The following is a 27776-nucleotide window of genomic DNA, read 5'->3' on the forward strand; positions in this document are numbered from 1 at the left end:
TTCGCACGGGAGATAAACGAGCCCCCGGTGCGACGAATTATCTCGCGATGCGCGCCGCGTAGTCCATTAACGACACCGTCGATTAAATGTCACGCGCGAAAGTGGACGAAAGTATGCGAACCGCGCAAAACTATATCAGCGATCCGGTATATCAAAAGGAGTTGAATAAAAAGCGAACGGGGTACACACACGAAATGCGACGCTAGTCGCTTCTACACACGGCAAATATAAATTAGTGCGGCTGACGATTGCCACGAGCGAGTTTCATTAATTCGACTGGATAATAATAGGTATCCGTGAAGTCTGTGCCGTGAGGTCGTTACGATTAGGCGAGTCATCGTGGCTTTCTATAAATAACGGGCGGAGACAGACACCGCCAGGGGGTGGAAAAGGGAGACGCGTAAACGGAGAGATAGAGAAAGAGAGAAAGAGAGAAAGAGACAGAGGGAGAGAGGGAAGGTTGGTAATCTCGGTTGTTCTACCATCGCCGTTCATGGTGTGTTGGATGTCCCGAGGGAAACGAAAAGGTGGTCGACGTTCGGGCAACACATGTCCCGAATGTGTGTTCCGGACACAGTGGCACGAGGGGACGAAAGAAAAATAGGATCGGCCTAGTGAAATGACGGCCATGAAGCGTCGAAATTACCTGCGAAGTGGCGATTCACGCGATTGTTTCGATACGGAATGAAAAAGGGTGTCTTTCCGTGAAATGCATTCTTTCAATATTTTCAAACCATACTTTGAGATGACTTTGTGCGGAAGGCTAATTATTGTTCCCCCCATACATATCTGACAGGATCTTCCGCTTATTTAAAAAAGGTCAAGACTAAATTAATTACGATTTTAACAATACACGAGCGCACGAGAAATGAAGAGAACTCTCGTCTTGGCTCTCGCGTCTCGGAATGGCGCGAAAACTGCATCGGGCGTACACATGTGCGTATGAGCAGCGCACGCACGATGCGACGAAACGGCGACGGGTAGGAGAAAAGGGAGAAAGAGAAGCAGAGGGAGCAGAACGCGCGGCGTTAGAAAGGGAACGAGAAGGAAGATGCCGTCACCGAGTAGTGGGGTACGCCGGGAGTTTTGCCGGCGATCTATCGAAGCACTCGGCGGCACTCCGTCGAGAGTGGGGGTGACGAGATGAGAGAGGGAGAGAGACCGACAGACCCCACGAGGGGTTGCGGAGGGAACGAGCGTGGACGAGCGGTTATTTCAAGCGAACGGCTCTTCTGGCACTTCGCCCCGAGCTTTCCTCGTGCACATCCTCTCCTATCGGAGTGGTGCCTGTCCCATCAGTGTCGCCGCCGCGACGCCGCAGCGCCTCTCACAGACGAGATAGAGAGAAGCCCGCAGAGCGCAACGAGCACCGCGAGCGGCCGGACGCGCGTTTCCAATCCGATCTGCAGGACGAGCACGCGAGTACTGTCCAAGACCCGCCACCGATCGATCCATCGATCGATCCCGTGTATCGATCTGCAATCTTGAGCGCGATACTTGTAGTGAAAAAAAAAAAAAAAAAAGAAGAAACCGGATAATCTTCCGAGGGTGATCGGTGTTAGTGAATGGATGGACCTTTCGTGTTCCGTGATAGGATTTTGAGAAACGTCAAGAAAGGGAGGGGACGCACACGCGGACAGTGGAGGACGAGAATTTTGAAGAAATCGCCACGGGAACGAGCAGCGGGAGAGACGAGGGATGGAACGCGTGTGGAAAAGAGGAGCGAAGGAGGATCTATGATGACGCGCCGCCGTCGGCCTGAAATAACAGCGGGAATGCGTGTACAGTGAATCACGGAGCTCCCCGTTCGTTCCGACGCGAATCTCGTCTCGGCAGTGACTCTAGCGTAGCTTTTCTTCACCACCCCCTCGTTTTTTCCTTCGTTCTCGATCCTTGCTCGATCCACGGTCGTGCGTTACCCGCGATCGGCGCCGGTGTTGGACAGAGTGAGTGATATAGAGAGAGAGAGAGAGAGACAGCCTGGGTTCCTGAGAGCGGGTTGAGAAAAGCCAGAAGCGCCAGAAGCATCGCAAAGGCAGGAACTGACGAAGGGGACGAGGGGAGTTTTTCGAGACGCCGTCCAAGGAGTTTTCTCGGAAAGGAGATCGCGAGCGTCGCAATACGGTGAGTACGCAGTACACTGCTCCCGTACTTGTACGTAGATAAAGATACGAACGCGGGACGAACGTGGGCGAAACTTGAATTGGACGAGTAATCTCGCGACGAGCGGGAATCCCTACGCGCGAGTCACGATCTATCGAAATTTCTATTCAAAGTTCCTTATTCGTTCTAGCAAACGCGTTTTCTTGGAACGAATATGAGTCATTTTGTATACCTTCTGACAAATGGAATAACACTACAATACCGAGAAACATTTTCATGTTTATATCTACACTATAAACTAAATAAATTCATATAGTCAAACCATTATAAATGCGATTGATTTAATGCACGATGCGAACGCATTACGGGACGTATGCCGAAACGCTGGTAGCTATATCGCGAGAATGCATGAAAATTCATCATCGGCGTCATCGGGAAGTAGCTGGGGAACGGAGCGATGACGCGCGCGATATTTATCAATAGGTTTTGCTCGCGTGCGTGCATGCGAGTGCTGGAGGACATCGTTCGGGAATGCAATTTTAATTGGTATTGCCTCGTTGGACGATTAAGCAGACTCGTGCCATTTATTTCCCCGGTGTGATCGATGCAGGCGCGCGAACCAAACACGATGTCGGCGTAATGGAAAATTTCCATTACATATGATCCTTGTCTCTCTTTCTCTTTCGATATCACGAAAATCAAGTATATTTTAGATAAACGATAAACTAACGCAACCCACAAAGTCAAGTGCCTGACTAAATAATTAAATAGCTCCTCGAACCTTAACCTTGAAGATAGAACGACGATTTAATGGCTGTCCTTTCTCTCGTTTTCGTTTTATTATCTGCTTTAGTGCTTCTTCTCGCCGCCATCGATAATTATAGAGCGCGTAGGTAATGATTAGGAAGCGCGGCAAGGCAATCAGTTAATTGATCGACTAATTAATTTGGAGCGAAGAAAAATCTTGGCGCGATACGGTAGATACTTTTCTCCGTCTTTGTCGCTTTCCGAAGGTTAGATTATGCAGGTACAACTTTGAATATAAATAATAATTGCGTGGGGCTCTTTACTCAGTAGACATCAGGCTAAAGAACCGAGCGATTAATTCGATGAGCTTTATACGCGTGCAAGACGCGAGCAAAGTTCACCCCCTGCACGTCCTCCGGCCAGACCAGGCGGCTTATTTAGCAGGGGGGGGGGGGGGGGAGAAAGGAGAGGTAATTTATTCCGGCTTTACTTAATCTCTTCCCTCGCGTGTCTCGACGGTCGCGAGAGTCTCGAGCTCCTCTAATCCAAATTCCAGATCGAGAAAGGGAACGTCGCGCGCGCGCGCGCGCGCGCGAATGAACAACCGAGAAAGAAAGAAAGAAAGAGAGAGAGAGAGAGAGAGAGAAGAGCGAGAGATCTAGAAACGCGCGCGTCTGTCGAGATCCCCCGACGATGAATCAGATTATCGTCCAGAGTAAATCGTTGGCAGCTCCATAATCATTTACCGCGCACATTTTTAGCTACGACACACCAAACATTTCATCGAGAATAATGGTGTTTCAGAATACTTAATCCCCTCCCGGTAGGTAGATCTTTCGACCGAATTGGCGCCGTCGTAGAATAAAACTCTAATGTGAGCAGCGAATTTGAGAAGCTCTCCATGCTTCTCTCCCCCTCGGCACGAAAATAAAACGTGACTTTTAGCGCATCGGCTTTTTGGTGAATTACAAACCGGTAGTCATCGGGGCTGGATGGACTAAAAGTATCGCGAGAAAGAAAGAGAGAGAGAGAGAGAGAGAGAGAGAGAGAGAGATAGATTGTCTCGCGACTAAAGTTGTCAAATCTAAACGCGACTCAACAATTTTGTTATATCTTGCAATATGAATTTTTACTTAGAGTCAAGATCGCTCATTTATAGAATTTGAGTTCATAGAACTTTGCTTCGAACCTTATGAAGGGTTGGAAAACGGGATGAATACGAGATCGTCCTCTTTAGCCGGTTTCTTATGTGGCGATATATCTTATGAACGACCGTGTCGCACGATCGAATTAACGATAATAACCGTTAAAAGCCAGTTACACGGTTCATTCTTGGTGCACAAAACACACCGTCATATCGCTCGATAATCGCAACAAAGAGAAACGCGGTACAGAATGCTATTCAAATAAGAACTTACCGTTCGCGGAAATGACGAACATCTTCTTTCGACGCTGTCCATCATCCCGTTGTAAGACGCTCGAAGCGAGGGATCTCGAGCCCGTAGATACGTGGCACGTAATAATTCCATCTTCTCACCTTGCACGTGCATCGACTTTGTAATAACCGCGAGTGTAAGTCCTGAAAATAAAACATCCGCGTTTAAAGCTCTTCTCTCGATAACTCGATAGATTATTACTACAGATATATACTTGAGCATTATATCGTCAAATTATGAGAAGTATAAAAGAGACGAATGACGCGCGCGTTGTCTTTCTTTGTGAATAATATATTCGGCATTGAATTTTTGATATCCGAAGGTTGGGGAATATGAAAACGATAAACGGAACATTTTACATGCCGCGTGCGTTCGTCCTACGTCAACGCGTATAAATATTGCGTTTTAATGCGTCGATATATATCCCCGACTTTTGACGCGCGTCGTGGCATTACGAGATTTGCGACGGCCACTGTACTGGCGGTTGCCGCGAAATTTATTAATAACCGTCAGACACACGCGCATGTATTTATATATTTACGAAAGCGCGCGGGCACACACGACACGCCGCCTTTGAGAGAGAAGATGGATTCTAAGAAGAAAAACCTTGCCCACGCGCGCATTTCACGCCGATTAAAGAACGCATCGGACGCGCGCACATTACCAAGTTTTTGCAATAAAATATCGCGGATATGGTAAACGTTAGGGTCGCGTGTACAATGAACGTAAATCATGCCTGACACACGTATCAAACGCGAGGACACATGCCAAGTATACCGCGAAAACTGTCTATTAAGGAGAATGAAGCGCATGTTCGAGCCCCGTCGTCTACGCGGAATCACGATTCCGGATGATAAATTGCGCACGCGAGTCCATTAAAACTCTGTCCTCTTTAATCAGCAAAAGAGTTAGTCGAAGAATCTAACACAGATTACACCGCGCACTGAAAATTTTTAAATAAATATTTATCACCTGACACAGCTTGAGATACACAGTTGGAAAATTTGACTTCAATTTAATATATGTATATCGCATGCCCCAAAACATGATCCACATACATTTTTTATTTAATATAAGAATTTTTAACAATATAGATATGCTAAATGGTAACACTATGTAATATTATGTTAATATTTTAACGCGAAATAAATGCAATAAATTCATTGTAGTTCAAAATAAATTTTGTATAAAATCAGCATATTTTTGATGATAAAATTAACTTAGAAAAAAATTATTGACGATCTGTAGTCATTCTTATTCCTATTATAGAATAAAATAAACATTTTTTTCTGTAAATTTTAACAACTGAATCCTGTCACTAATAAAATTAAAAATATGTGCACTTGTGTTACTTTTACATTTTTTTTATTTCAATAATTTAACATTTGAATTTTTTAACAAAAGGAAACAAACTTTTCAACTGCGTATAAAAAGTTAGATTTTAAGGCGGCGGGCCAAAATTTTCTGCAAACGATAGCGCTGGCAACGGGATTAGCGTCGAGATATCTGTCGAAGCGGCTGATACCGATATTATTCCCATCGCGTTCGTTCCGGTCAAACTTTGACTGGCCGCGAAATCGAATCGTCGGAGTAAGTGGCGCGTAAATTCGTCACGTTCGCTCGCGGTTAACCGGCCGCTAATCTTTTTAAAGCCGTAGAACCGCGATCGTCCCGCGTTTGCGCACACACATTTCCGTCTTCGGTAATTCCATTTAACGTTTCACACTCTCCGACCCACACGCTCGCGCTTTTCTAATTGCGTTCGACGTGTTCGGTAACGCACGGCGGGCATATATCATCTCGGATGGCCATTCGTTTAAATTGGTCAATCTCTCGCAATCTCATCGAGAATATCTCAATTGACTGACATATATTGATTGCGCAATCGACGATCGCTGAGAAACGTTTCGAATAAATTTGACGAGACTCTCATTACACGCTTGTTCGCGTGCATATTTTTTGCTAGAATTATATTTAATTACGAATTATTGTAATACGGAATAGTGAACAATGTATTTATCTAAAACCGTGATACAAAACAAAAAGATTTCTATATAAATCGTGACCGCGCAATGACGATGTAGATATAAACAGGAAGGTGTACATTTTTATTTTGCGATAATAAGCAACTGACGAGAAGCGCGATAATAAAACAACTTTGATATACACGCGCTGCAGTATGTATCGCGCGAGATAAAATTTTGCCTCGTCATAATTACATGCAAGTCAATATTTATGGGAGCCAAATGATTTACAGAAATAGTATAGATGAGACTGATTGTGTCATATATAACGTGCTGGACACGAGCACATTAATGATTTATCGGCTGGAATCTAAATTCGCTAATTGCCATACGTGCTCGCCGCACATAATGTTTCGTGCAAGGCAAAACGAGAATGACGACTTTATTCGCGGTTTATTACATAATGTATCGCAAAAAAGAACATACCGACACATGAAATTAATGAATCTCACCCTCTCCGGAATCCACAATTGCGCCGATTACATTTTATACTCGAAGAATCACGCCGTTTTAATGGACGCTATAAAGAGAAAGAGAGAGAGAGATAGAGAGAGAGAGATAGAGAGAGAGACGGAGTTTAGGAAACTTTACTATAAATACACACGAATCTAACCGGATGCTTATTAATACATGTATTAATTAAATTAATTATTTTTTTCGAACGCCAGAGGATAAATAAGGACTAAATTACTTTGCTTCACGAGAATGAGAGATCGCATAATGATAGAAAAATAATTATCGTTCCGCGCGCACGAAATCGCGAGCGGAGTGTCGAGAATCACGTCGTTTCCGGTCGTCGACAAGTAGTCGTTCGGTGGTCGCGCATTCGGACGCCGCTCTTCTCCTTCTTTCGTCGATAGAGAGAACGAGAGTAGGAGACGAAAGGAGCGTACAAGGGCGCCGTCGTAACGAGACGAGAATTATACACGGGGCGAAGAAGCCGTTACGACGTAACAGGTTATTTGTTCAACGCGGTTATAACATCGGAGCGCGCTCGGTGGTTGAGCGAACGTATCAACGGACGAATGGAAAGGAGAGAGAGAGCGATACTTCTTTTTTTTTTTCCTCTCTCTTCCTTCTTTCATCGACAGGTGGATTCTGTCGAGCTGCAACGCACCGGCTGCGTGCGAGACGCGTACGAGACGCGTGCCGCGCGGTGACGATTTGACGCGATGGCCCGCCGCCTTCGTTCTTTCCTTCCTCCTCCCGTGTTCTCGCCTTAATACCTCCTTTCCTCGTGATTACACGTAGACTGAATATACCAAACCCCACCGCAAACACGCCGAACGACCGCGAAACGTGTCGCACGCGCGACCGCAATCGTAATCCCGGCGGAATCGGATTACGCGCGATGGAAGAAAATTTTTACGAGAGATTAGAGCTCGTATCTTGCCTCCGGTATTTCGCGATATAATCAATTTTATAATATGCATCTACAATTTATACGTCGTTAAGTCGCACGTTCGGGAAAGGGATAATTGAGGTTCGAAAGGAGAATCTCTCCTCGTCGCGTTTGCTTAACGAACGCACGTCGTAAAATCTATTGTGGCCGCGCTATTTAAAGAACATTCACTCGCGGATGCGCGATAAATCGTGGAACCTTTGCCAGCATGACGGGTGGAAGGCAGGCAAAGCTTATGCACCTACTCACCGGGGGCTGATAATGCGAGTCCCTAATAGGTTGACCACATAATAATACCAGCCGCTCGCGGCTGCAGAGCGTCGCGATTAAGAGAGCGGACGACTCTCCGGTCCCACGTCCCGTTTTCTTTAAGCCTTAAGTGGCAGCGTGAAAAAGAGCTAGGTAGCATTTAGGATTAAGTGTAAGCATAAAAAGATTGAGTAGCTGAAAGCTAAGATAGAAAGATAGACGAACAAAAATATGTCCAAAATGAATCGCTTAAGTGATGTAATATATATATTTGATATAAATTTATATAATTATATTAATTTTTATATAACTGATTTATGGAAATATCTATCAATTAATATGCAAATGTTTAAAAAAAATAAACTTTTTAAAAATAATACTTATAGATATATAGGCACGACAAAGTATTATGTCGCGAAAGTTTTATTACAGCAACGACCGCGAGAATCTCGAAGAAAAGAAAGAGACTCATCAATCTCTAGACCTCATTGCGCTTGTTCCGCCAATTACGTTACAGCAATGCGACGTTTATGGTCGGTAAACAAAAGGGTCCGACGTCTTCCCAGAAACGCATCGAGAAGGGAGCAGGACGGCAGGGAATTTGAAATAACAATAAGAAGAAGGCATGTGTGAGTTCAGCGTGGTTTTCCTGGCGTTCCGTATTTTTCGTTTTTTTATATTTTAGAATATTTATTTTTGAAACTTTATTACGCAAATGTATCTTTATATGAGCTACCGCCAAGTCCTAAGTCAGTAAAAATTGTAAGTTCATCTACATATATATTTGAAAAAAAAAAAAAAAAAAGAAATATAAAAAAAGTGCTCACGCGAGTATTTTTAGCTACGTTACGCATCGAGAGCGTTACGATTTTATAATTTCATACGAAACGAATCGCGTTAATCACGGAGCGATTAAAGTATTAATTTATGCGACGTAAGAGAGAGAAGGATTCGCGATTTGCCACGGTTAGAAACAATGTCGGGTAGAAACGTCTCCCTTCGTATACAATGTATCCTAAATACGATAAAGCGCGTAAGCCCGGCGTTCATTAATCATCATTACGGGGCGTAATGATCGTCGGTGGAAATCGTTGCTACGAAATAATGAGACCGTTCTGCTTCGGAGAACGTGCCTTCTATCCCTAATCTCGATCGGCCATCGAATAACGATGCACGAGACTACTAGATTTTTCTTCTTAAACGAGGATCTCCGTGTCCGCGGCTTAGTAGCGTGAGATTTTATCGGCGATGAATCCGGCTCGAGAGAGGAGGGTCTGGATCGTGTCACGAACGCGTTAACGTTCCTTTCCTTCTGTGGCATGTGCGAGAGACTATTATCCGCCAACGCAAACGATCGATGGTAAACGTTTCCGTCTCGTTTCGAAACTCTCGTTTTCTCGAAATCCCGATATCAATCATTTTTGAAATTTATCGTTATCGCTTAAAAGATATTTCATAATAATCCCAAGAATTTGCGTCAACGATCGGATTTCTTCGTCGTCAAGGACGCGTCAATCGTGTAGCATTACGCATTATAAACACAATAATAGATCGCTTTTTTATGACCGGGTAATATCCATCGAACAGAAATTGCAAGCTTTATAACGTCTTATAAGTTAGCGGAACAAAATGAACAGAATCAATTCTAATTAATATTTTTATTTGTTGCTCATTTGTTGCTAAAAAGTTGCCAAAAAAAAAAATTTGTTGCTCTGTAAGTTTTTAAAAAAAATGATGTTCCGCTAAAGGAAGATTAAGTTAGCGGAACAATATATATATAGCAAAAAAATTGTACATAACAATAATATAAGAATTTGTTGCTGGATAGTTTACTCTTGTAAGTTTACACGCTGTGCCGCTTTCCGGCGTTTATTTATACTTATTTTGCAAGCAACAAATTCGGAACTTGCATATTTCGAGAGCAACAAATTCAGACAATACGTCAGTACCAAATTTAAGCGAGCAACAAATTTTTTTCGGATAGTTTACTCTTGTAAGTTTACACGCTGTGCCGCTTTCCGGCGTTTATTTATACTTATTTTGCAAGCAACAAATTCGGAACTTGCATATTTCGAGAGCAACAACTTAGCAACAAATTCTTATATTATTGTTATGTACAATTTTGTTGCTATATATATATTGTTCCGCTAACTTAATCTTCCTTTAGCGGAACATCATTTTTTTTAAAAACTTACAGAGCAACAAATTTTTTTTCTTGGCAACTTTTTAGCAACAAATGAGCAACAAATAACAATATTAATTAGAATTGATTCTGCTCATTCTGTTCCGCTAACTTATAAGACGTAGCTTTATATGCGGAAGGGGAAACGGGGGCGCGGAAATTAAGCAGAAAAACCGACTCGAGATGTTGTCCGACTCCGCGTGCGAAACGAACGCGCAATCTTTTCTAATTATCTCGTTCCACGAGCGGGGATTGCGAATCGGATATGCTAATGGATACAGGGGAAACGTAACCATGTTAGTCGCGTTTTTACGCCGCTGCCGAGCGGACCCCTCGAGCACCCGCGTGTGCAGGTGTGACGTAATATAGTATAAACGCGGCCAACGATAATTGCCTTGGGCGATTGTTAACCGCGGTGATGGTACATCATCGACAACGTATAGCTTCTATATATTAATGACGGTTAGAAAAATTCTTAATTATCGTGCAAACGATGCCCGCGCGAGCATCGCGTTGTAATGGGAGACGTAATGTAAATTTCTCCAGGGCGTTTCTATAAATCAGCTTATGAATATAAATTTTCAACACAACATTTCCAGATGATTATCTCGCGCGGTTTAACTTTGTCGCTTTCGCAGAGCGACGTCCGCGATAAGGGCAGAGTTTGTTCGGCGCGATTGAGTTGAATTTACCTCGCGATTTAATCTCCGGATTTAATCACGAGAGCCCCGCATCTCGTTACATCTCGCAACAACTACCTACCGAATCCGTCTGCTCGCGCGCGCGCGTGTACGCTTATCTCGACGTGCCGCCAGCTTTCCGCCACTGAGAAGAGAGGCACTCGTGTGCAACGCGTCCGTATTTACTCATTCAAAGAGAAAGAGAAAGAGAAAGAGAAAGAGAGAGAGAAACCAGTTTTCGTTGCACATCACACCGCGATGGTCATGGTCCGACACTATAAGGCGAATCGCGTGAGATAAATAAGGCCTCGTTACGAAAAAGTCAACCTGTCCTCGTTCGCGAAGCGCATTAAAATTTTAGATTAATTTGCACCTCGATTGGGATTAAGAATGGTTGTTGTAAAAAAAAAAAAGTCGAGAACGAGCGGAGAATTTTTTTTTTTTTCGCGTTAAAAAGATTGTCGAAATCGAAGAAATGAATGTTGGATACACGAATGAAATTTTATTTCCGGATCTTGAGTCTTTGATCATCTCGCCACGAGATTGATACGGAGTGGTTTATGCAATAATAATATATGAAATACTATTATGCGACGCAACCAAGATGTAATACAGTCAATCTTAAGGTTCACGCGCCTTGACACTACTAACGGTCAAAAATAACTCACAACCGTCCACAATTAAACGCGTATTCCCCGACCTCCGACGATACGCGCCGGATTGATTCACGATTCTTACAAGTGAGTCAGACAAACCGACCATTTATCGTTATCGCGACCTATTATTATTATCATCGTAATGAAATTATACTAATTAATTGTTATTGCGAATTTCTCGAGGGTGACAAATTTATTTTGATCTTTGATTATCTCTTCGCGTAAATTTACTCAAAAATTCTCTTGCGTAAATTTAATAAATAACATCTTGAGATACACGTATAATAATGGGATTAATAATTAGAACGAGGACATGCGACAGATTTCATGGAATCGCGGGAAAACAAGGGCCATGCTTTGCGTTGAAAATAATTTGGCGCCAAGACGAGAAGCGAATCAAGATTTATCGATTCGACAGCGGATACGTCGTGCCGTTTCCATTGGCTGAGAACGAATGAGGTGCGTCGACAGCCAAAACATTTCTAAAATAGATCGCGCATCGTATTTCGTATCTAGGCCATATTTATCGTAGAACAAAAACCTCTCTCTCTCTCTCTCTAAGAGAAAAAAAATTTTGAAAATTTAGATTTCCTCCGCGACTATGTCGAATAAGAGCCTTAGATTCTCAATTTGAAAGAACGTATTATACGTCAAATAATGGTGCTAAATTTATTATTACGCAATATATATTTATGTCCGAATGCTCGCGCGATTTTCTAAACAACGTGATTCGGGAAAATCAACGCATCACCGATGCATTTAGATACACATGGTTCGCTTCGGACTGATTTTTCACAGCTTGCGACGAGTGTTTTCCCACGAAAAACGCTACTTCTATGTGAATCGTTTGTACACCCTCGCCACATCACGACCGGACTATGTCCGAAACGATGAATCGTTCATTGTGCAACGAGTTACGTCGAGGAGGAGTCTTGGTACTTGCGTAGCATGTGGGCTCATTCTGAGCCAATTTCGATCCAATTTCAATTCTATCGCTCGAAACAAGGTGCCGCGAGTGATAATGAGAGGAGAGAGAGAGAGAGAGAGAGAGAAGTTCTCTAAGCGAGCGAGATCGGCCCCGACTAGGAAATTGGCGGCATTGACGTTTGAAGTGTACAAGTCTTTATCGGTAAAAATAATTTTATTCCACCAATTGAATGCGCGATCGTTTCGACTGGATTCAGCCTCGCACACGTCCTCGTACATACGTTCGCTTCTCAAGATTCCACGGAAAGATTCGGCGACAGCTAACGCGAGACGCTGTTGTTTATCGTCGAACGATCTCGCCGGCCATTGTAAATGCGTTCACGTAATTCAGAAAAGTACGTGTCCGTTTTGTGTCGGGCGTATCGCGCCCTCGTCGTCGGCGGAAGTACGTCGTCGCAATTCGCCGCGACGCCGGAAACGACGCACGTGCGTCGTCGTTTTCGTAATTCATTCTGTTGTTTTCCCGGAATCCATTTCAGAGGACGGCGCTAAACGCATTTGATAAAGAACGTTTAAAAAAAAAATTTAAAAAATTTAAAAAAATCCCACGTTTATTCATCTCGTCGCGTATCAACGATTTAAAATAACGACAAGGCTTTAATAAAAATAAAATCGCGTTAAAAATAAACAAAATAATAGATTTGCTCAAGGAGCAAATAACGGAGATGTACGTACAGTATATTGAATTAAAAAATTAAAACAATTCACGAAAATTTAAATAAATTAAAGATCGCAAAAATAATACTTTCGACTAAAAAACATACATGTCATGAATCGTACAAAATAACGATTTAATACACACGCTCATAAAATATATTCTTAATTTAGATAAATTCGAAATAAAACTGATAAAAAAAGTGCTTCGATAATGAGGGTAATTATTGAGTCATGGACGGTATACGAGCGACGAAAAACGGTGGCGTCGATGCAAAACCGCTTAATAAAAAGAACATTCTCATATTATAATTATGCAAAAAAGTCAAGACTTATTTACGCTCCGATAAACCTCATTAATCCTTCAATTTATTCGACGTGCATCGGGGAATAATTCACGTGATTTAATTCACATTCTCGCGATTACGCGATATCGAACACGCCGGGTCGTTCACCGATTCCGTGCATTGTTCCGTTGGGTCAAGAACGACGCCAACGCGATTAAGTCGCGTAAAATCTCGCGCGCAAATAAGTATCGGCTTCGCACCTCTCGAGAACCGCCAATAAAACCAGTCGGCCGAACGATTCCTACCAACTACAAAGAGCGAGACAAAGTATAAAGCAACGAAGACAGGATATTCTTGCGCTTGTAATAAGATATACTTCTTGCGAAAGGCACGATTGCGCGAATATCAGCTGTTCGCGATTGTCAGGAGCGATCGCGCAGAACAACAGGATCGTTGTCGGAAAATTTCTGGGAAACGCAACGCGATAATTTCCGACGAAAAAGGATAAGCCTGCGATATCGCTCTCTTTCCTTCTCTCTCCCGCGAATTCTCTCATAGTGTCCTCCTCGAGACCCCTCGGGTCAAGAGACGATTTTTCTCTTTCTCTCTCGCTCACCGTCTCTCCTTCTCCGTCCCTCCGCCTCGTCGCTCTCTCGCATGTCCACCGTCGTCTGCTCAGGAAACCATCCATTACGGAGATCGGTCGGCGTATTTAGTGGCGGTGCGGAGTGTACGCGGCGCGGAGCACCGAATCGAGAAAAGCCGACCGGCCGACTCACCGAAACGCATGGTATGGGGTACCGTACTCGGGAATTGTACGCGGAGCCCCTACGATGATCGACAACGACGACGCGTGTTGCGAGATAACGACTTGGCCAAGCACGCGATTTGTAAGTAGTATAGATAGCGTATTACGCGTTCTCCGTACAACGCATCCGCGATCCGCTATGTTTCGCCATTCGCGTGTTTACGAGATGCATCGTTGAGTCGTGTTTAAATATATACGTGAGTCGCAATAAATATTTTCTTACACAATAAGCAAGCTCGAGATATCGACACGTATATCTAATTCGTAAGGCGAGATAAATGATTTCGTTGGGGTTCTCGACAATTTGTTTAATTACAACTGTGTATCTGATGAAACGAGAGTTATAATAAATTTACTAAACACGATTCTGATTTTTGTTACCGCGCGCGCGTTATTATTACCAGCGGTATTAATTAAGTCGGACACGAAATTGCATCGCGACACAACGGCGTGATTTATACATCTTTTTTCCAGTACTTACGGGCATAAGGCGCGCTCTGTTCCGCCAAAGCCCCCGCGATTAAAAAAAGTCTTCCTAGCTGCTCGACGACGAGCAGATGTTTCGAGCGGAGGGGGCCGAGGGAGCCCCCGCGGTCACAAAGACACTTCCCTGAAACGAAACCCGTGGCGGCGCCTCGGCACGTAAAATGAATTTCGAAACACGAGCGACCCGGTGTCACGGTGGCGACGATTGCAAAAAAAAAAAGGAAAACAAAAAAAAGCCCGTTTCCGCGGCCTAAGGATCGTCTCTTCAAGACGCTCATTGTCAGTGACTCTCAACGTAATGGAAATTTTTTGAGAGGACTCCTTCCTCGACTAAATGGCCAAATATTTGCTTTACATTGTACATAAAAATCTACCGTTTGCTCAAATTTCGGCAAGAGCGGTGAATTTTAAGTTATAAAAACGATGGTTTATTCAGGAAATTTTTCATCTACCATGAATTATTATCTAACATTTTTATTTAACATACAAATGAAATTTTTCTATTTTCGAGATACTCTCCGAGATTTATCTGTTGAACTTGAATCGCTATCGTCTTATCGTCCCTTCGCTCCCACTGAATGTGATAAATAACGTTTACTTTATCTCGTATCAAGGCCTGCTTAAGTACAAGAATACCTGCATTTTTGTTTAGCTCCACTATCGATAAAGATATGATAATAAATATTGCAGCTAAGTAAATGGAAGAAAGGACCGATAAAAAAAATTTTTTTTTCTCGTTACCAATAATTATCTCGGACGAGAGAAATTTTTCATAAAACTCAACTCTCGGTATCGTATATAAATTCATCGTACATCTCGATTCTAATAAATAAATATTCCAAGCATCGTGCGCGTACGCACTTCCCCATTCTATCGATATCTCGAGTCTCTTCCGAAAACATTGCACGTACTTCGCACTTTTTATTATTCACGCCGGTGGAGTATCCTCTTTCGAGTTTCGTACCTCGTGCGATTTCATCTCATGAAGTCATCAATGATCGCCGAGCATTCTCCCGTCGAGATAAAACGACGAGGCGCTATAAATCGCGCGCCGAACGTATCATGAATATTCCACGGATCCTCCGATCGATCTCTCTTTGTGACTGTTTGTTTCGGAATGAGTGGCGTATCTCGTTCGCGGGTGGTAAACATCGACGGATGGGGAGGGGAGGACAAGGAAAACACAACATTCCGAGGGGAGATTTTTTATATATATTAAATATTCGTCATTTCATTTATACTAACGATACGATATATTATATGTACACATGATACGAGAAGATGATATTTATTTTCATTTAATCTAAAATCGTGTTCACAGCATCAGTCACGACGATCGACTGATCCTAGCTTCGTAACTTTTATTGTTAGTATGTTAAAAATACCAAACATGCCATGCGCGCGCGAGAGAGAGAGAGAGAGAGAGGGAAGCAAGATCGGCCGCGCTTTGTTTACGTTACGCGATAGTACCAATACAGCTGCTAATATATTTAAATTATTTTATTAAACGAAGTCACCGAGCGACACATAAATAAGAATGCGACATCGGCCGACTCTTTTCTCTCTCTCTCTCTCTCTCTCTCTCGCCCCTCGTTTTCCTCCCCCGCGGTTCCACTGCTCGTATAAGCGTCGCACGTTCTCGCGCAATGGATATCGTTATGCATATCACGGGACTTTATCGTCGATCGCGACTGATGGCGAGCCTGACACGGCCGGCACCGGCATTGGTCAAATACGGAGCGAGTAAAGATATGTTTCCGAGATAGAATGTGTCGCGGAAGGCGAGTTCACTTCGGATCCCTCGTGACGTCATTAATCATGGCAAACGTAAATTTTCAAACGCGCGCGAAAATATATATATTTATATTTCGTCAATTCTGCCTTAATATCGATCGTCGGATATCTTAATCCACTCAACGACATGCTTTATTTGTAATTCAATAAGTCTACGAGACATATTTATATTTTAATATACAAATTTCGCAGCAGTAAACATGTAAAATCTGAAAAAAAAAAAACCGTTTACCTTGCTTTCGGGAATATGGCGATCGTCTGTCTCTCTCTCTCCCTCTCCCTCTCTCTCTCTCTCCCTCTCTGTCTCTTTCTCGTCAACGATCGAGGCGATAAACGATTCTCTCTCGATGATGCACTATAATATTCACTTTCGCACAGCACTGCATCACTCTAAAATTCTAAATCCGTACGACACGCGATGATAGATCAGATTACTTTTTCCCCGAATTACGGTAAACGCGACGCGGGCGACGCGGAGAACTGACGCCTCGCGGGGAGAGGGCGAGTCGCGAGCGTTCGGTTTCGTTCGATTATCTCCGCCAGTGACCGGCGTCGCGATACACATACGTGTATATTTCGTCACAGTAGATAGTAGAAAAACTTTAAGATAATCGTTTACCTCGTTCTCGATAATACGACGATCCTTTCGTCGGGACGAAGGATAACGCGACGCGAATACGCGGGAGCGCGAGAGAACTGATGCTTGGCGAGTGGGAAGGGGGAAGGGGTGAATCGCGAGCGTTGGCGTCGTCCGATCGTCTCCGCCAATCAACGACGTCGATACATATACGTGCCTATTTCGTCACCATAAATGATACGAAAACTTGGAAATAATTATATACCTTATTCTCGGAAATGCGACGATCGTCTCGTCGGCGGTCGAGACGATCCGGGATGGTTTCTTTCGACGATGCACTACATTTTTCGTGCAGTAAACGTATCTCCTCGAATCTGTACACGACAAATCGAATTATAAGGACTTTCTTTCCGAATTATCGAGTTTAACGTAACGCGATTACGCGAGTAACGTACGAGTCTGACGTTCGCGCGGGACGAAATATATGTGTGTTCGGTGTTGGTCCGTCATCTCCGTCGACGAAGCGAAGTGAATATGGAAACATTATCTGGCGAAGTAAGTTTCAATATTTTCTTTCTCTCTCTCTCGATTTTTCTACAACTCATATATTCTATGCATTTCGAGCAGATTTCTACGCCACGAATTACATAAAATATATGAGTTTTAACAAAATCGGAGAGGGGAGATTTTTTTATATATATTAAATATTTGTCATTTCATTTATACTAACGACGCGATATATTGTATGTACGCATAATACGAGCAGATGATATTTATTTTCATTTAATCTAAAATCGTGTTCACAGCATCAGTCACGACGATCGACTGATCCTAGCTTCGTAACTTTTATTGTTAGTATGTTAAAAATACCAAACATGCCATGCGCGAGAGAGAGAGAGAGAGAGAGGGAAGCAAGGTCGGCCGCGCTTTGTTTACGTTACGCGATAGTACGAATACAGCTGCTAATATGTTTAAAAATGTGACGACGTGAAATATTACATCGAACAAAGCAATTTCTAAAGAAATTAAAGGAAGGTACATACATAGATTATTTTATTATAATATATTTTCGGGACGTTCGTGGTTCATATTTAATTGAGCATTGCAAGTATCAAAAGAATTAATCTATCATAATTAATATTATAATTATAATTATATCACGATATTACGATTGTAAAAAATTATTTGTCTTATCACATCCGAGTTTTGTGAGATTTTAAGTTAAAAAAGAACGTATTTTTAATAGATAAGCATGTAGTATCGGGAAGTATCGAAAAAAATATCGAACGGGTGGCATATGCGAAAATAAGATATATCGCGTTGATAATGCAAACGTGCGATAATTCCATCAAATTCCGTGAATTTTATGCGACTATAACAAGCATTATTAAACGTATTAATACAATTATGAGAATAAATATCACTTGCAAATAAGCATGTAATATTAAGAGTGCTGAGAAAAATATCCGACGATTATCATATTATGCGTGTATATAGGACATCGTGCATTAATAGTACGAATGTGTGACAGTTTTATCAAGTGAATTCCATGTCACCGTAACTCGAAACATTGTCAAACACAGAGATAAACGTTTAATATAAAATTTCTAAAATATTTCCCAAAATTCTAAGAATTTTCTATGTGATAGCCGATCGTTCAATAAACATTTTGTGACATGAATGCAACATTATCCAAATACTTTACGAATATTTAATATAACATATTATCTTGCGACATTACATGAATTATGCAGTTTGCTGAATGAGCCGGAGAATCACAGATCTTTATCGAATAAATTGATATCTGACTTTGATGTTTACGCGATAATTTTAATTTAGAAAGCGCGATAGAATCTCCGAATATATTTTATCGATGCGATAAAGATTGTCGTTCTCCTCTCGAGTGAAACAGCAACGTTTGGTGCTTTCGTGAAATCGGAGAATGCACAGGCCACCCACGTGTATCGCTCGGTTTCGTCGCGACGTCGATTATTAACTTGCCTCGCGCGACCCCATGGGGTTAAAACGGATATGTCTGCTAAGCGGCTTACTTTTTCGGGAATCAACATCTTTCCGGACGAAATATACGGATAATATCTTGCCACTAACACGCCACACGAGACTTCCTCGCAGACTGATTCGAGATGATCCGTTTCCGGTTCGCGGAGATGAATCAAAGCAGGCATAAAAGACGAATATTAAAAAGAATCATCGTGGAAAATTTAAACACGATGCAATTACGCTTAATATAATTCTTTCACCTGTGTATAATCGCATAATTTTTATTTTACGGTAACAAAGTTTGCGATTATGATTCATATTTTTAATTCAATACAAAAATTTAATGTAAGATACGAGTTAATTATTAATTATTAACTAAATATTATAAGTCATATTTCAACAAAAATACACATGCAAATATTATTTGTTCTTTATGTACAATGAGTATGTATTATGATTCACCTCATTTTACGATATATGGCCCAATATAATTTATGATAAAACGGCATGTTTCTCGAAAACGAACGATGTCTTTCAGAAAAACGGATTCCTTGCTTCTACACCTTTTGCTTTTGATACCTCTTTGCTCTGTCTCTCTCAATCTTCCTTCCTAACGCGTCTCCTTTGTCTCTATCTTTTTCTTTTCGTCTTTGATCCGCGCCGCCGTCGAACGAACGAGCTCTTTTAACGGCGAAGGTATCGGAATACTTTCGATTAGGCGCTATTTCGAGCCGAATAAATTGTGTTTCTATCAGTTGCGGCTGTTCATAAATTTTTACACCCTCTCGCGTTTTCCCTTATCTCGAGGGGTTACTTAACGGATTTATATTTACGACTTTGCCCCTCTCAAAATTTCGCCGTAAATTATATTCTGTGTTTCAATATGTGTGTTTTATGCTTAAAGTAATATCAAAAATCGCGTTTACGGGTGAAAAAGATTAGATGGGGAAGAAGCCTGGAAACACCTCTTTCTCTGAATATTTCTGGCGGTGCCAGGAAGCGCACCTTGATTTATGCACGAAAGTTTAAGTACCGCGACGATCCTCTTTTTCCCGGTCGTAGCTGTCCGTAGATTATCGTCGGAAATCTCAGCGAGATCTACGAGATCCCCTACACAAGGGAGTGTTCCTCGACCCTCGACAAATTGAATGAAATCGCTCCAACCTGTTTCATCACGGGGGCCCGCGATCCGACGAATTTGACCACCCGTAATTATCGTGACGTAGGTCCGGGACTTTGTAGTGTCGACGCGCGGCGAGGATATAATTTAAAACTCGACGACGACCGGCACTTTCTTCCAAAATTTTAATACCGGCGTTTTACGTTGTCTCATCTCGCATGCATCATTATCTTTGCGACAGAGATAAGAGAGGCGATATTTAGGAAATTAGTTGAAGGCATGCAAAAAAAGAGAAAAAGACGCGTATAAATTTTACATAGAATGCCAATTTTAAATACTTTTATTATTAATTCTTAAAATCATGTTATTTTATTTTTTATAATATCTATATGTTTTGATTAATTAATCTTATATATAAAAATATCTAGAAAAAAATTTTCTTATATAAAATAATTATAAACTAATATAACTATAAAAATGAGATTTGCTTTTTGTAACAAAGAATTTCAAGAAAGCCTCAGAAAGTGCTGGACAGATTTAGCGAATCCGCGAGTTTTGTTTTGATGCCAGATTTGTATCCACGCTAATGGATCCCGTCTTCGTCGGGAGATTCCAGGCGTTGCTCGATACACCGTGCTTTAAATTATGGAAGCGGAGAAACGTTGGATGCATATATACGTGTGCGTGCGTATGGGACGATTGTGCCGATGGGCACGAGATGAGAAAACACTTGCATGGTTTTCGTTACGATACTTCGACGAGAACCAGACGTGCGTATTCTAAGGATCGAACTCTCGGTCGAGGTCTATTATTCTTTATCGTGGAGCAACGAGAAAGCTGCCAATAACATGCCGTCAAATATATTCTGTTCGACGGAATCGTGCCCCGTTTTCTCTATCGAATCGATTTATGACAATCGTGGATTCAGGAAGAAAGGAAATATTCCTCGCGCGGTGCGATATTATTTTAGTTTGCGATATTATTTTAGTTTGCGATAATTTGTAAGTGTCCCTTTTTTGTAAAGATCCGGATTGCATTGTCGATCGCTTCCGGACATAGATATTTCGCAATCAACAATATATATTGAACGGAAAGTTCGTGCCGTTTTCTCGGTCTTATAAACTGGTTTATTTCAAAACCTATGGAACAAACTACAATCAATAACTTTCACATCTCATTTGAAAGATAATTTAATTCTCTACTATTTTTGTTTCGGCACTTTTTGTTAAAAGACGCATACTTTCCCTGATATTTGTAAAAATGTAAAAAATAACCGTGATTTTAGAGGTTTTTGGGCGCTAACTTTTTAAGGAAGCATTTTTCGACCCATGTTTATAGGAAACTTTTTGTTCAGAATTAAATTATCTTTCAAATGAGATGTGAAAGTTATTGTATTGGGTGAACGGAAAGTTCGTGCCGTTTTCTCGGTCTTACAAACTGGTTTATTTCAAAACCTATGGAACAAACTACAATCAATAACTTTCACATCTCATTTGAAAGATAATTTAATTCTGAACAAAAAGTTTCCTATAAACATGGGTCGAAAAATGCTTCCTTAAAAAGTTAGCGCCCAAAAACCTCTAAAATCACGGTTATTTTTTACATTTTTACAAATATCAGGGAAAGTATGCGTCTTTTAACAAAAAGTATCGAAACAAAAGTTGTAGAGAATTAAATTATCTTTCAAATGAGATGTGAAAGTTATTGTATTGGTTGAACGGAAAGTTCGTGCCGTTTTTTCGGTCTTCATCTCTTATTGTTGGTAAAAAACGGAACGAACTTTCCGTTCAACCCAATATATACATATATAAACCAGTCACACGACGTGTCTCGTAAAATAAGCTTAGTACACCTATTTATCTAACTTGTGCAAATTTATCTCACACTGCTGGTGTATTATTTTTGTATCAAGTGTCAGGATTATCCAGATTTATCGCTAAAAATTCCGTGCAGTTTCGTGCTTTTTGCAAACGATTGTTGACGCGGCGCATCAATTTTTCTCCTTTCTACATCGCGCGATCAGAAGTTCACGTGAATCTCACGCACGAGATCACATTAAAACATTGCAAAATGCTAATCTTCAGGGAATCGTCGGATAATATTTTTCGAGACTTGAAGGTGTACACGCGGGCCGAGGATTTTCATTACTTGATTCGATTGCACGAGTCGAGAGAAAATAAATATTTACGTTAAGATAGCTTTTAAGATAGACAAGAGATTCCTTGTATACCGGTCTCATCCAAGAAAATCTTGACACTATCTTCCAAACTGATCGCGGCTAATTTCCGCAAGATTTTCAAAAAGGAACAAGATGCGATAGCATCTCGCAATCTTGTATAGCTCTTGAATTCTTTGTAAAACGAAAACATAAACGTTACGTAATAGTAAACGAATGAATATACAACATTTTATTTCTAACGCTTTATTGGATGTTAAATTTTAATGCTAAACTTTTCGCTTGTAAAATACTATGGTCGCGTATGTTCGAGAAAATATTTGCCACTGCTTTTCATTCGATAACAACATATCTATATCCAGAAAGATGATCCACTCGAATACTGAAATTTACAAAGTAATTTTACAAAGTAATAACTATTAATCGTCGGCTGTAAACAGGAAAATTACATCTCACCGTTGAGAAAATGGGAACCGATTTATACAATATATACGTATATATGCGAGGCGAGGCTAATATCCTCGAATATGTACGAATGCGTCGTATCTATAAACGCGAAGGAATACCAACGCAAACGACGTCTTCCTCTCCTTTTATCGAGTAGTAAATTCTATATAATGTCAAATGTACACTACATATATATGGATACTCGCAATGTTGTCGTTCTCGTCGCCGTGACATTCCTGGTCGGGATTTTAACCGCGCGATCGTAAACAGCTAATAGCGTGACTAGAGTGATACAGAATACTTTGCGCGTTCATCGGGCGTTAAATTCCAGGAAAACGTTCTCGCGTAATAAATTAGAATCGTCGCGCGAACGATTTGATTATTAGTTACATATATGCATTACCGAGAATCGCACACACTTTCGAAACTCGCTATTTTGACGTTATACGCGATACGTCCTAAGCGATTGTTTATTTTTGAACTAATATAAAGCTCTTTAGGCTGTGATTTTTATACGACGACACCGAAATATATTCGCGCTTTACGCGAAATTCCGCGACCCACGCATACTTAAACTCGGCGAATTATTAGCGTGATGTTGCATCGAAATATGAAATCCCTCTAATATTAGCGACATACCATATTCCCGATCATCGCGATTTATTCTCGCCCGAATGCCAGCGAGCAAAATATACAAATCGAAATATTTTTTGCGAAAGATGAAATATTTACTCTCACATATATATATTGATAAAGAAAAATAAATTATTAAATATGTATAAGGCAATATAAAATAATTTAAGGATATCTCGTATACTAATATAAAAATAATAATTCTGGATTAATTGGTTATAAAAAATATATTTTCATATTTCACAACAAACACAAACACTTTCCCTCTTTGAAAAATAGATACTTAAATCTTTATTGCCTGAAGAATTCAATTCATATTTTTAGTCTTTATTATGTGTATATATAAAAAGAGAGAGAGAGATTGGAGATTCTAAAATATAAATACTCGAAAGTAAATTTGCTTGATATTCATCAAAGTAAACTGCTCATCTTCTTATTACATTAAAAGTGATTTAGACATTCGTAAAGAAAATTCGGATATTTATGTAATGCTGAAATAATGTATATATTAAAATATATCTCTTGAGAGAAAAATAAGTACTTTCGTATGAATAAAGCTACCTGAACAATTTTTTTTCACACTTAATGTCTAATTTTTTGCGCGATTTCTAAATTATTATTTTATTATGGATACTTCCGTTGGAAATTCGCTTTGTATTTTTTGCGGTTATCTGAAAACTGCGGACTCTCTCATACTGCGGCAATATGTTCGCCAGATTTTCATTCACAAACTACCTGATTGTTTCTATAATATTGCCTTGGAGAAAAATATGGTTTTCCTTTAGTTTCGCATACCCCGGTGCCTTCTCTCGTTACCGAACCTTTTTCTGGCCTGTCTCGGATACTCGGGGAAAATCTTCTCACGACTGCGATCATCCGAGAAAGATGAAACATAGATATATGTATTTCGACGAGAGCGAGGGTGCGCGCGTATTTCTCTTTTTCATCGGCGCAACAGGTGACGCGTCGATCCGAAGAGGAACATCCCGACACCAAGAACCCGTGAGATTCTTCGAGCCCCCCTGAAGGAAGGTCGGATATTAATCGTCGCTCGCTGGATTACTAGTTATTTCTTTTTTTCTTTCCTTCGGGTTTGGTAGAGGCGTGTATTCTTCTCTCGAGGGATCGAGTCCTCAAAACGGAAGATGTGTCCGCGCGATCGTTAAGGCGTTTTAAAGAAAACAATCTGTCGAAAATTTCACCCTCGACGCTTTTCGACGATCGTTAACGACGTTACGGAAAAACACAAATGCATAGGATGTTCTTGAAAATATACTATTTTCTTACCGCTCTGATTTTCGGGCGATTTTTCCCTTGCTAAGATTTTACCCGAATAGATTGGCGATCGCGTGGAAAGCAACCCGTTCGATACACCCTTGGTCGACGCGGGTTTACGATGACGATGATTTTCGAGAGTAGCATTTTTTTACAAAAGGCGAACGCGCGTTCGTTCCCGGACGGGAAGCAGCACGTGCGTAAAGCCGTGCGTTTGGCTCGGCGCTCCCAGGTCTGTATTTCAACGTGATCGTGTCTAAAACCGTTGGTCGGCATGTCCTCGGCGAGTGCATCGCGTTTTCGTATTTTGGCTGTCGGCCAGCTACAGGGGAGACGCTCCTCGCGAAATAGAGAAAAAAATACGACGAGGTCGGACGATCGAAGAAAAGGAGGGAACGTGGAAGGAAATGAATATTTTGCTCTTCTATTATAAATACCAACGTAAATTGCGAGTTTGTCTTGATCCTTTTAAATACTTGATTATTTTTTACCGTGTGTCTCATATTTATTTTATTTCTTTTCTTTCTCCCTTCCCTCTCTCCGCGTTGCTTCTTCGTGATAATTGTTCGACGTTGAATTGTTAATCGTTTCCGCTGTTTTCGAAGAGTCGTCGAAAGAGAGAGAGAGAATTTTGTCTTTACGTGTTACTTTATCCCAGCAAATACGAGGAGAAGATAAACAAACTTTCCACGGTTTCTGTTTCAGGAAATCACCCATGCCGCGATTACACTAACTACACATGCCTGGTGTCGAACGAATCGAAATGGCGACGAGGATTTGCTTTATCTTCGGAATTCTCGTTATCCTAGACGTCGGACTTTCGCAAGGACGAGTCTTTCGGCTAGGTAAGTAAGCACATTTTATTCTCTCATAACACTTTTATATGTCTTACATATATTTCTTGGAAATATCTTACAAATTTCTTAGAAAAATTGTATAATTTTTATTATTTATTTAATAATAATATCAATATTTTTTACATACTTGTATACTTTATACAAATAAAATGTATGTAATAAACTATAGATCACAAAAATAATAACTTTATAAATGATTTAGAAATTAATTCGTAGAACATGCGATTATTAATGCTTTCGAGTCGAGTTATATTTCGAGACCTTTCATAATTCAGAGAAACGTTCTCGCGACGTTTTCTAGAAATATTTGTAAAGAGATATGAAAGCACAATTACACGAAATGTGACAAATATTGTGTTTAAAAGTAACGCCAGAGTAACATACGATTTTGGTTATCGCCTCGTCATAATTTATTTGTTTCGCCGCGGTAAAGTCTCATCGTTTTGTAGCGTAAAAATTAGGAGTAAAATTAAACGAGTGAATGCCACGAGACGCGCCTGGTACGCGGTCGTAGCGAGCCGAAGATTTGTAAAGGAAGTCTGCAACGTCATCCGGCGCCGTTCCGCGATATTTTCGTATTGAAAAAGGAATAAGCGCGGCTAGTGCGAATCGCGCGACGTGAAAAATAGCGCGAGGTAGAAGCCTCCCTCAAGTTCGACGAGGAAGCTAGTAAAGGCGAAAGAGCGAAAGCCGGAAGTACAAGTGAAAAAGGAACAGCGTGGAAGAATTTCGCGAGATTCCAGAGAAATACTTGCAACTTGAAAACCGATTAATCGTAGAATTTATATTATTTTCTGATTGCGGTGCCGAGTAAAAAGAATTTCATATGCTGTTTCTACGTCGATTAAAAAAATAATTAAGAAAAAGGAAATTGTTGATATAAATTTAAAACGTAATATATATATTTGGTCTTTTTGTTTTGATGAATCTAGCATTAATAAAATTTTCGATTTTGTCTTCATGACACTAAAATCGTTGGCACGATTCAACGTTTCAAGGGGGGTTAATGACACGGAAGAAAAGTAACACACGCGGAGGTATTTTGTGAAATCTATACCGAGAAACAACGGCTTAATCGGGCTTTCGCGCCAGCGATCCTGGTTTATTTCCAGTCACGTCGCTCCCCTCGGGCTTCGTAGATACGATTTAATTATCGGCGCTTCCATTCTTGAGAAATCTCATCACGCATCGGGAAATTGCCACGTAGGTACATACATGCGTCTTGAAATCGCTATTTAAATCGCAACAGACTTGGCACTTTGTAGTCGACGATGTTCGAGGGAAACGTGGACAGAGTGCGATTACCTACCCGATTGCCAAAACCGGGCGCACTTTCGAAAACTGTTGACGGAGAAATGCACGCGGCAATCAATTAGCGCGAGCGCGACGATAATTATATCTCGAGCGGACATAATTGTTGACAGAACGTGCGTCGCACGCGATGAGTCGCCGCAAAAAGGGAGATCATTCATCGCCTATTCCCATTTCGATCTCACGGTAATTTTGCTTCCTCGACACTCGCTTTGCTTCCTCGATCCTTGAATATTTTACTCGATGCTCCTTTTAAATCGTTATGTAATTATCGCGGCGTATTCAGCAAACGATGAGAGAGAGAGAGAGAGAGAGAATCAGAGAGAAAATAGCGCTTGTATATTGTTCTAAACAATAGAAATATCGATTTCTACGAAACGAGAGTCCGATATTGCTGGTCAAAGGTGGAAAGGCGGGGTCGAAAATTTCGGTCGTCACATCTGGCGAACAGACGTTGCTTTGTACCGTGCGCGCGTTTCCACTATATTCCGTAGTTGGTACGTGCTCGAAAGTAGAGATTTCGTTGGAATTTCAGCACAACTACGAGACCCACGTGCGTACATACAAGTGCGGCATATACACGGGGATCTCTCTCGTTATCCCGCGTTCTCGCGGGGAGCCTAAATATCTCGACGGAGCGTGTTGTCGCGATCTTTCTTTCCCCTTTCCTTCCTCCCTTTTAAGGCTCCTCGATTGTTATTTTCAACGAATCCGATATTTCGCCGCCCCTTCCCCTCCCAGCGGGGGAATTGATACTCTGGTGTCTCTGGTAAATAAATAATGTCGCGCGCGATGAACCACGGCGAAACACGGTCTTTGGTACGATATGCGTATGAGTGTTATTATGATTGGGCTCAATTGTCCAATTGCCCGGTCATTGAATG

At 41.3% G+C, this 27776-nt stretch overlaps 2 protein-coding genes across 4 annotated transcripts in view; one reads left to right on the plus strand and one right to left on the minus strand.

Moving 5' to 3' along the window:
• The window catches only part of LOC115239018, a 94217-nt gene extending 76942 nt beyond the window's left edge, over positions 1 to 17275 (minus strand). Inside the window, exons 1-2 of the mRNA XM_029813304.1 lie at positions 16728 to 17275; positions 4269 to 4429 (exon numbers count right to left, since the gene is read on the minus strand). The gene's annotated coding sequence lies outside the window, so the exon portion shown is untranslated. The remainder of the gene's footprint in view (positions 1 to 4268; positions 4430 to 16727) is intronic.
• LOC115239000 (fibroblast growth factor receptor homolog 1-like) overlaps positions 1196 to 27776 on the plus strand; it is a 38354-nt gene continuing 11773 nt past the window's right edge. The window contains exons 1-2 of one of the 3 annotated variants that reach the window (XM_029813281.1): positions 1196 to 2124; positions 25430 to 25569. In XM_029813281.1, coding sequence (XP_029669141.1) covers positions 25464 to 25569 — 106 coding nt within the window. In that variant the 5' untranslated portion in view covers positions 1196 to 2124; positions 25430 to 25463. Of the gene's footprint in view, positions 2125 to 17346; positions 17628 to 25429; positions 25570 to 27776 lie in introns of those variants that run through there. The other 2 variants (XM_029813279.1, XM_029813280.1) reach the window with 2 other exon arrangements.

The sequence above is a fragment of the Formica exsecta genome, unplaced genomic scaffold (genome assembly GCF_003651465.1).
Source record: "Formica exsecta isolate Colony F162 unplaced genomic scaffold, ASM365146v1 scaffold363, whole genome shotgun sequence".
Taxonomy (NCBI): Eukaryota; Metazoa; Arthropoda; class Insecta; order Hymenoptera; family Formicidae; genus Formica; species Formica exsecta.